This window comes from Alligator sinensis, unplaced genomic scaffold, assembly GCF_000455745.1.
Source record: "Alligator sinensis unplaced genomic scaffold, ASM45574v1 scaffold330_1, whole genome shotgun sequence".
NCBI lineage: Eukaryota > Metazoa > Chordata > Crocodylia > Alligatoridae > Alligator > Alligator sinensis.
The window spans coordinates 1,419,885-1,430,309 of record NW_005842178.1 but is presented as its reverse complement, the minus strand read 5'-3'; the positions used below and the strand labels follow the sequence as shown (position 1 = coordinate 1,430,309).

General features: G+C 42.8%; 1 protein-coding gene across 1 annotated transcript in view; it reads left to right on the top strand.

Annotated features, from left to right (window-relative positions):
* The window catches only part of CRYM (crystallin mu), a 16,217-nt gene extending 5,849 nt beyond the window's left edge, over positions 1 to 10,368 (top strand). Inside the window, exons 3-7 of the mRNA XM_014521075.2 lie at positions 1,231 to 1,332; positions 2,446 to 2,629; positions 5,279 to 5,400; positions 6,141 to 6,225; positions 6,933 to 10,368. Coding sequence (XP_014376561.1) covers positions 1,231 to 1,332; positions 2,446 to 2,629; positions 5,279 to 5,400; positions 6,141 to 6,225; positions 6,933 to 6,997 — 558 coding nt within the window. The 3' untranslated portion in view covers positions 6,998 to 10,368. The remainder of the gene's footprint in view (positions 1 to 1,230; positions 1,333 to 2,445; positions 2,630 to 5,278; positions 5,401 to 6,140; positions 6,226 to 6,932) is intronic.
* The last annotated feature ends 57 nt before the right edge of the window (positions 10,369 to 10,425 follow it).

Here is a 10,425-nt window from a genome sequence, read left to right as displayed (position 1 = left end):
CTCCCCCCACCGGCTTTTCCCTGGGCTCCTTCCCTGCATGAATAAAAGCGGCCCCTCGCCTGCCCCATGGCCGGCGCCCCACGCTCACAGCCTGCACAGGAGCAGGCACAGGCAGTCTGCGAGCAGCTGCAGTGCAGGGTGTGGGGCATGGGGCGGGGAGGGACTGCTTCCCCCTCCCCCTGCATGTTCAGCACCACCTTGTAACCTAGTGCTGGTGCTGAGCGCGGGGAAAAGTGGCCCCTCGCCCGCCCAATGGCCAGTACCCTACACTGCAGCCACCTGTAGCCCGCATGAGGCTGCCTGTGCCAGCTCCGGACAGCCCCGCTCGGGTTGCAAGCAGGTGCAGCAGGGAGTACCGGCCATGGGGTGGGTGAGGGGTCACTTTTTTCCCTGTGCTAAGCACCAACTTCTTCCCTGCCAGTGAGCAGGGGTCGGTGCTGAGCGCTGCCCCCTGCCTGTACCACAGGGCTGGGGGCACACTGGGTTCGAGCGGGCGGGGAGCCAGCGGAAGCACAGGGCCCACACCAGTGTCCCGGGGCCAGTGCTGGTGGGGCCTAGAGCAGGGTGTCAGGAGCACAGGGTCCCAGCTGGCAGGGGCTCTGGAGCTGGGCCAGCTCCTCCCTCCCTGCTGGTGCAGCCCAGCCCAGCTTCACAGACCCTTGCTGGCCTGTGCCCCTCTCTGGGCCCCACTGGTGCTGGCCCTGGGACATTGGTCCCAAGACATTGGGATGTTGGTCCCAAGCTAGTGACCAGGGGGTGGGACACCTGTTAACGGGCGTGGCTACCCATGCGGCCCTTGACAGCCTGCCAAAACTGGGTAAGTGGCCATCCGCTCAAAATAATTGCCCACCCCTGTATTAGTGGCTGATACACTCATATTTTGTATGAGTGCAGCACATCTATGCTGGTTTTACACTGGATTAGCTATGTTGCTGTAATCAAATCAGTATAAGTAGCCCAGTATAAAAAGTGCAGAATTTGGTTCACAGTATTAAATTTTAGGTATGGGTAAAGGAAACTACTTCAAGCCCAGAAAAGTTTCTCTTGGAGTAATGACTCTTGGGGTCATTAGTTCCCAAGGGGAAAAAGGAGGGTTAGGTTTAAAAAAGTAATTCTCTCCTTGATTTTAGTCGCATTTTCAGTAGTTTTCAGTTAAAAAGGGACCATTCCCATAGTTGTCTCATCCATGACTACTGCCACTGATTTCTTTTGTAACTTGATTTATTTTAGCTCTTGATGCCACCCTCTGCAGAAGTGCTGTGCATTTTGGGAGCTGGGGTTCAAGCCCATAGCCATTATGATATATTTACAGAGCTGTTTTCATTTAAGGAGGTAAGAGAGCTATAGTATCTAAATGGAAAAAAATATTTTTCTCAATCTGTTTTTCAGTAGCATGTAGGTAGAGTAACTAGGGCACACAAAATCAGTAAAGGTGCATCTAATATTTCAGGGGTGTAGGTTGTAGCCGTGTTGGTGTAAGGACATAACCAGACAAGGTTCTTTGGGTGAATCTGATGTATTTTATTAGACCAACTAAAATAGTTGGGTGGGGGGGGGCATGGAAATTTAGCAAGCTTTTGGGTTTACAAACCCTTCATCAGGCTGAGGAAGTCTCTGCAGTTAGTGTGCTCTTCCTGGATGGAATGAATAGTAAAGAGCGTACGTACCAACTGCAGAGACTTCCTCAGCCTGACGAAGGGCTTTTAAACCTGAAAGCTTGCTAATTTTTTTTTTCCATCTATTTAAGTTGGTCTAATAAGGTATCAGATTCACCCAAAGAACCTTGTCTATCTAATTCAAACATTTTTAGCAAAGCATCTTTAGAGAAGCTAATGATACTTGCAGTTCTCCAGATCAGGGGTCTGCAAGCTTTCACTGAGAGCAGGCTGAAATGATATGGCTTGATCCTAAAGCGGGCTGGAGGTGGCCATTGACTGATGCATTCTCATACAAATGGACAGAGTATATTAAACAAGCTTTGCTCAGTAGGCCAAGTAAAAATCACTTCATGAGCCCGATTTGGCCTGTGGGTGGTATGTAGATTGCCGCTGCCTGCTGTACCTGGTCTTTGGATCACAAAGGGATATTGTAAAACATATGTAGGAAACATCAGATTTCCTTTTTTCCAAGTATGAAAAAATCCTACTATATGTAGACCAGCTTCCCAATGCCTGCATCGGTTCAGAGTTGCTACATTTCTAGAATTTGCATTTTCTAAGTCTAAAGATATAATGAGCTATTATACTAGCAGGGCAAAATTAATCCCACACGTGGAATTGTGGGACAGGAGGATTAATGATAATAAGGGATGAGGAAGGCTAAGGATATTTTTATTTTAATTAAAAAACAAAACAAAAAACTTCATTTGGGTGAGTAGAATGAGAGGTTGAATTACTCCCACAGCAGTTCCACTTCACCTACCTGCTTTTTGTTTTTGCTTTGAAGGTCAGGATGTGGAATCGCACGAAAGAGAATGCTGTGAAGTTTGCTGGCTCAGTGACGGGTCCAGTGCAGGTTTGCTCTTCTGCTCAGGAGGCCATTATTGGGGCTGATGTCATTATAACAGTTACCATGGCAACAACACCTATTTTATTTGGAGAATGGGTAAAACCAGGTGCCCATATCAATGGTATGTCAGGCTTTCCTTGCTTAGGGGAATTTCTCTGCTGGACTCATCATTGTGTGATTTAGCTCTGGTAATGTGCTCACTGCTGTTTTCTACTCTCAGAAACTAGAATGTAGGTTTCTTAGAATAAACACTTCTTTATTTTGAGTGCTTCACTTTGAGCATTGCCCTACTGGTGCCTGGATTCGATGCCTTGTAGGATCCCACCGTGGCTCAGCACATCTCATCTTTGCAGTGGACTCCTGTAAGATTTGGCTCTGCTTCCCCATGGTGTCCAGCTTGTCCCCTATATAAACAATACCTCAGAAACATGTTTTGCCTAAAGTAATGTAGGGTAGCACTATGATTTCCCTGGGATCTATAATCTTTTTCTCTTGCTGTACTGTATCTTGCAAGCCTGAATTGCATTGACTTCCTTGGAAGCTTTGCATGAACTATGGACTATGTAAAAATTGTATAAGAAACTCTGGATTTGGACTTTTCATTTTGTTTTTATTTTTTTTCCTCTAATGAGGCTGCTGCATTAGTGGAGAGCCTCCAGACCCATTGGCATTTACTTATATTTATTAATTTTGGACTTGGTTCAGAAGAACTAGTGCCCTTTTCAAGTGGTTTAGTAATAGAACAAAAATAGCTTGTTAAAGGGGACAATTTAAAGGAAGTTCCTGCATTCTAGCACCATCCTACTGATTTTTCAGACTTGGTTAAATCCTTTGTCATCAACACTGTTATCTGTGCCATGTCACAGCAGGGGGGCCAGGATTACAACTGGAATCGATTAGTGTCTTTAGTCCTACATAAAGACCCAGTCTCCTTGTTTGTGTTTTGTTTTGTTTTTATTTTTCTCAGAGGCGTTCCTACTGTTTGAGCAGGCATTCGGACAAGCCTCACGCTAACTGCTGGGAAAGGGCAATTGTTGTCTCATTCAGTACAGTATTCTCTTTGCTTTCATCAATTCGAAGCAAGTTGGTAGTACTGTAGGGTTTTTGGTTTTTTGTGGGTTTTTTTGCATTTTTAATATAAGCCTTTGATTGTTTAAAGATCTCTCCAGATAAGTAAAAAATCCATAACCAGACTCAAAGTGCACTGGTGATGAAGTTACAAGAAAAGACTGGAAATTGTGTCTGCTTATAAGTCTTGGCTAATATTGTTCAGTCATTCATCTTCCCTTGCTGCTCTTTGCAGCAAATTATGTCTTTGGTTTTGATCTGATAAAGATGAGCGAGGAAGCTTTCAAATTGCATTTCTCTGAAGGCATACAGCATCAAGAGAGCCTATATCAAAATGGTTTTAATAAATGGCTTATGAAACTCAAGGCATTTACAAACAAATTTAAGGAGAGGGACAAGAAATAACTGGGAAAGTGGGGTGGTTGACTCATTTACTTCCACTCTTTGCATCTTGCTGGGGAGAATGGTACATTGACAGCACCCAAGGTTGAATACTTTAGAAGGGCTTTGCCAGGAGTAGAGGGGAAGGTGTGGGTTAAGAACAGAAAAAGAAGGGGAGAGTGAAGTGGATGGTGGGAGAGGATTCAATGGAATATGTATAGTATCAACCATGTCTCTTGGACAGGTTATAAAGTTACACTACAGTGAGGGTTGTTTGTGGGGTTTGAGTTGAATAATAAAGTTATTTACAGAGTAAAAGGTAGAAATTCAAGCTCTCTTTGTGTCCGCAGATGTGGTGCAATGTAAGTAATGTCAAGGCAAGCTTCCTATGTTGCCTTACTGAAGTGACTTGCCTGTATCCTTTGAAGTTGTCATGTACTGGGGGATGGAGCTCCCCTTTCACCCTTACAGCAGTCTTTGGTCTCTCTTCTGAGGCAGCTACACTCAGTTTCGCTGGTTTTAGATTTTTTTTTGGATTGGTGCAAGGAATGGTTTGGCAGACACTGTGGGAACAGGAACAAGCTGGGACATGTATAAAACTCTTCAGCCAAATTTGGCCTAAAGTGGTAGATTCATTAGGTGATTTTCAACAACCCCCCCCACCTGCCAACTATTTTTCCTTTGTAAATGGTATTTGGCTTCAGAGACTTCCTCCACCATGCTACTTGGAGGAAGCACTTTGGCTGAAATGGAGTAAAAATACTGAGAATTTTTTTCCTTTACGGGTTCAGTTGGCCACTGTGGATTTGCTTCCACAAATCATACTTTAAAGTGGGAGCATCCTGATTCTGTAAGGAGACCCATTGATTTCAGTGGTATCAGTCATGCTCAATTGAATATACAGACTTCTGTAGGATCAGGATTTGACTTAGTAAGGGACTAGGGTGCTGGGCACTGCTATATAGGCACTCATCACTTTGGAGGTTTGTTTGAACCCTGGGGGTCAATACTGCTGTGAGACCCATGGGAGTAGAACATGCTCAGCATTTTGCAGGATCAAGCCTTTTGCATGTATAATGTATAGCTCTGTCCAAACAGGAGGAGCCCAAGACTTTCCTCAGAAGGTGAGGCTCTTCATGCTCTCTTTCAGTGAATGTCCCAGGGGTTAATTTAAACCTATATTTCATCAGTGTGGACATCTGGGCTAGGCCAGTTTTGTTCTAGTCTTTTGTTTTAGAAATGTTTTTGGTCCTGTCTTTTGGTCTAGAAATGTTTTTGTTAACTAAACATTTCTTTCAAATCCATTGCTTTTGTCTTTTAGCAATTGGGGCAAGCAGACCAGACTGGAGAGAATTGGATGATGTAGTGATGAAGAATTCTGTGCTGTACGTGGATTCCAGAGAGGCTGCTTTGACTGAATCGGGAGATGTTATATTATCAGGGGTAAGGCTTTTGTTATGTAACAGAGCTCCCAACCAGATGAAAATTGCTTTTGCATTGTGCCACTTCTCATTGTAGCTTTTGCTTTCACTCCAACTCTATTAGCAACACCGTAGCATTCTTTTGGAAGATCTATACTTACCAGAGTTCTATAGCTATGTCAGAAAAGAAAAGAAAAATTCCACATTTTATTACTGCTACCTCTCATTTTTGTCCAGAGAGATCTCTGTGATTGGTACTCACTGCTGTGTCACACATACAGACATCTCTATGCTATATTTTTCAGAATGTCTAAAATTTTACTGTCTCTGGCAGAAAAAAGAAGAGAAGTCAGACAATGTATGTACTGCAGAAAAGTAAGGGAAAGGGACAAAGTACCATGGATTGTACCCCCCGCCACACACACACACATTGCAATACTGCAATGTCCACATACAGTAAACAGGGCCTTCATTTATAAGGTTTAATTTCAGGGACTTGCATTCTGTAAAATGCACAAAACTCTATCCTTTCAGAAAGGTAATGAATAAGAACCTATCTATTGGACAATGAAAATCTGGCAGATTTGTTTTCTGTGAAAAGTCTTTTGTGATTACTGTCCAGCTTATATTGTCCTTGCCCTAGGAAATTTTTCAATTTTATTTCTCATCTCTTTTAAAATAACTCAAGACTTAGTTTTTCTCTTGACAGTTGCCTTGGATATCGAGCTTCTCTAACTAAAGAAATGTGCATTCATTTCACAGGCAGAAATTTTTGCTGAGTTGGGAGAGGTAGTGAAAGGGACAAAACCAGCACTCTGTGGGAAAACAACAGTGTTCAAATCACTGGGTAAGAACAGCACTCCCCTGTGTGCAAATCTGACAAGAAGCAATGCCTTGTTATTTATTAAGTTTCTCTTGCGTGGGAAAATTGCTGATCATCTTCAAAGCTTCTGTCCCATAGCATTCTACAGAAGAGAATAGCCATAGCACATATTGTGCGTTTTCCTTTTCTTTTTCTTAGCATAGCATGACTGATTGTAATGGGGATTGATAGGAAAACAAAGAACAATGTACTTTTCTCTAATTTTTGTTTTACATTTGTTTACCTCAGTTAGCTAATGACTATTGGTTATAAACATTGCTGCAGCCCAGTTGAGGCCCTGAAAGTCTGTTTGACCTAAAGATAATGTGACAATGAAGTACAGTATTGGAACCTATTTTAAAAAAAGAAAGACGAGAGAGAGAGTACCTTTCTCTGAGCTTAATAATTTGTTGGCCAGGATTCTTGGTACTAATTGTTTTCGTTTTTAGAGTATGAATCTCTGGTCACTGGCAATTAGATTGAGGCCAAAATATTCATTTAGGACAGGACACTTGATTAGCCATTTGGTGTGACAGTAGCTTTTGGTCATTACCAGACTAGTGTCCTGGAGGTGTAAGATTTTCTGTTCCATTCAAGAATATCCTGAATCCTTCTGTTCTGTATGAATCCCCTATGAATTCCTTTCATGAGATCAGATTATGAAGGTGATTTAAGTGTGTTCTATATTTCAGGGATGGCCATTGAAGATACAGTAGCAGCAAAATTAGTTTATGATTCCTGGTCAGCTGGTAACTAAAACTGGAGAGCCTGCAATATCAAGACGGGCATAACAGTCTGAAGTCAGTGGCTTGCATTTGGCTTTTGGGCACTTTTTTTCTTTACACAGAAATGTAATAATCGTACATGTTATGTACAAAGCTTTTTCATAACTTTCAGTCATCAACTTTAAAACCACAAACTGTGCAGTACATAATCCTGTATTTTTAAGACAGGTATCTAATGTTTCTGTCACTAACAAATGTACTTCTGTGTATTATCCTTATAGGACAAATGATTTACCACTCCATGCATCTTTCGTGGAGAGCTTTGAGAGCTAATTGGTGTTATGGTGAAATATGCTGGTTTGAAGATTAGAGTTTAATGTTCTGTCATGGAACAAAAGAGATGGCACTCTCACTTGAAATCCAGTGGGTTGCATTCTTAGCATGTTGAACCTGCAGTGCAGTTCAACATATATCCTTCCATTCTCAAGCTCCAATTCAGGAATACTAGGAGTTTTGTAGATCAGAGATTGTGTCAAGTGGAAGGGTCACATGCTGACCCACGGTCAGATCATTGATTCAGATCACCGTCCCTGATTCGATCCAGCCGAATCCTGAAAATTTGATGCTGATTTGGGGAATCAGCGATTTGGACATAGGCACAGCCATAAAAGTTTTTTTCTATATACCTTGAGGTAGCAGGTGCGGCTTGTGAAAGCTGCAATGCTGGGGCACATGGAGCGTCCCATAGGAGTGCAGAGGGGCCCTCCACATGCTCGGCGGTGAACCTGGAAGTGGACCAGAAGTACTTAGGCGTTTGCTGGGGAACGCACTGGGGGGGACCCCAGCTCGGCGATTGCCTGCAGGGAAACCTGGAAGTGCTTCTGGTCCGCTTCCAGGTCTGCTGCTGAGTGCACTGGAGAGCCCCCCCTGTGCTTCTGGGACACTCTGCGCTCCAGCATTGCAGCAGGCACGAGCCCCTGATACTTATAGGTATGTGGAAAAAACATTCAAAGCTGTGTCTGTCTGAATCTCTCCAAATCGATTCAGAGGGTTCAGATTCCATTTAGAGAGATTGAAGGGTCCTCTGATTTGATTCAGATTGAGAGATTCGGCCACCAAATTGGGCCGAATCTCTGCTGAATCGAATCGGGAGCAAAGCTTCTCACAGCCCTAGAGTTAATGCCTATTTCTGTAAGCAGCGAGGCCTTTAGCAGAGCCTTTGTTTAAGCTGTGTATGCACTGATCAATGATTGTATTAATACATGGTCCAGCAAGGCCTACTGTCCATTAAATGCGTCCTTATTCTGTGCAGGGGTGTAGGTTGTAGCCGTGTTGGTCTAAGGACATAGGCAGACAAGGTTCCTTGGGTGAATTTGATATCTTTTATTAGACCAATTCTTGTTCTGTGGAAGCATATGCAGCAGTCATTGCAAATGATGGTATCAGTATTGGCAAAGCCAGAAAGTGGAGGTACAAGTATTATTTAGAGTTAAAAAAAAACAAACAAACAAACCTCTAGGTCGGGGGTAGGCAACTCCTGGCATGAGTGCCCAAGTGTGGCATGCAAAGACATTTTACTTGGTACTTGCACTTCTAGGAAGGGCTAGGGCTACTCTGCCACAACAAGAATCAGGCCCTCCTTGTCCTCTTGTAGCTCCCCTGCCATCTGCACCTGGCAATTCAAGGTTGCAGGTGTTTTTGGCACTCTGCTCAAAAATGTTGCCGACCTCTGCTCTAGGTGATGCCCAAGTAAGGGAATTTAGAGGTCAAAGGCCTGTGATGCAAACAATCGCCTGACTTTCTAACTTCTGCTTTTTCCCTCAGTTTCCTTTGATGCTTCCAATACTAGACTTATCAGAGTGCTTACCTGTAGCAAAATGGCAGCACATTATTAGGAGTCTTGGAGTGTTAGGTTGCCCACTCAGTGAATTTCAGTGGGACTTGCAAATATGGTTCACTTAGGCTCCTTGGGAAATCCCAGTCTCCATCTGTTCATATTTCTTGTTTTACAAATCACAGTGGCATAATCTCAAGATAAGTATTATGTATTACTTAAATTTATGTTGAAATTAAAATGAACTATCTGTTTCTAGTAGGTGCTCTTCTGATTACCCACTATGTGTTTTTAATATGTTTTTTGAAGATTATAAATAAAACCTCTTTTTCTATCTAACTTGTCTCATTGTCTTTCCTGTGTCTTGACTCCAAGAGTCAATATGGCTGCCTTTTGTAGCTAATCACTTGCTGTATAAAAGGGAAAAAGACAAGCTAGTTCTGCTCCGTTTGGGGACTGGGTTTTTTATGGTCATGGAGCATGTTCTTTTTCCATGTTTGTCCAATTTAGATTGTAAGCTCCTTGGGGAGCATCCATTCTCCTCCATTAGGGGTTGTCTTTATCCATCAAAGGCAGCAGGATAAAACAGATTTACAAGTGGAAATGCACAGGATGAGATTTTTTTTTTTTTTTTTTTTTTTTTTTTTTGAAGGAGAGAGGGATTGGCAGCATTTTCAAAATCGTTCTGGCACTTTAACTCCTACTGAAATCAACAGGAGTTAGGCACTTATGTGCCTGGGAGAATCTTGAAACTTGCCTACCTCTAGCTTTAAGCACATACCTACCTTTTTAAACCTGGCCCCCAGAGTTGTATTACAGGCATCACATGGTACTCTGGTCTAGTCTTGTTGATGCTCATTTAAGTGAACAATGTAATGTAGAGATGGGTTAGTAATATCTACTGAGACTTCAATCAAAATATGTAACAAATGAACATGCGACAACTGGTGACTGTTCTGCAGAATTGCCACGTGCATCAGTTCCACCTTTAGTGACATAAGTCATAGATGGGTTGATGTTGTGGTAAGAGTTCTGCATGTCTTCTGATAACAAGTGTATGTAGGGAGACAGAGAAGAAAGTGGATGGTAATACAGTAGTGAGTGGAAATGGTCTGTTGGAACTGGATTCTAGTCATCTTGCAAAGTAAATGATGACAGAGCTTAGCCAGTAAATCGGGACTGGGATGGTGAGGTAGGTCTATGTCCAGCAGTCTGAGCTCAGGGAAAATTACAAGGGTTTGGAAATCAATTTGCCCAAGTAGGGTTGAGAGGATTTGACCCTTCAGTTAAAAGGGTGTCTTCAAGCGCATAAAAACCATTGCTTTTTTGCTTTGTTAAATAGCCAAGAATTTCTTGGTTAATTACCTACTGGATGCTGTCTGGTTTAATTAATGTGCTGGGAATTGCAGTTGCATACCATGGGATTCCAGAACAGCTGCATAATAGAAAAGAGCATTGAAGTTTCAAAGCATTAACCCACCGAGTAACTGGACCCAGTAGGCAGAAGTTTTCTCAGCTCAGCACCTACAGGCAGAGAGAGGTTGTTCCTTAAAATCAAAGCCTTCCTACATGACATAATCACTTCTGGTCAAAGGGCTTTGCGGGTAATGCAAGGAGCTCAAGGGT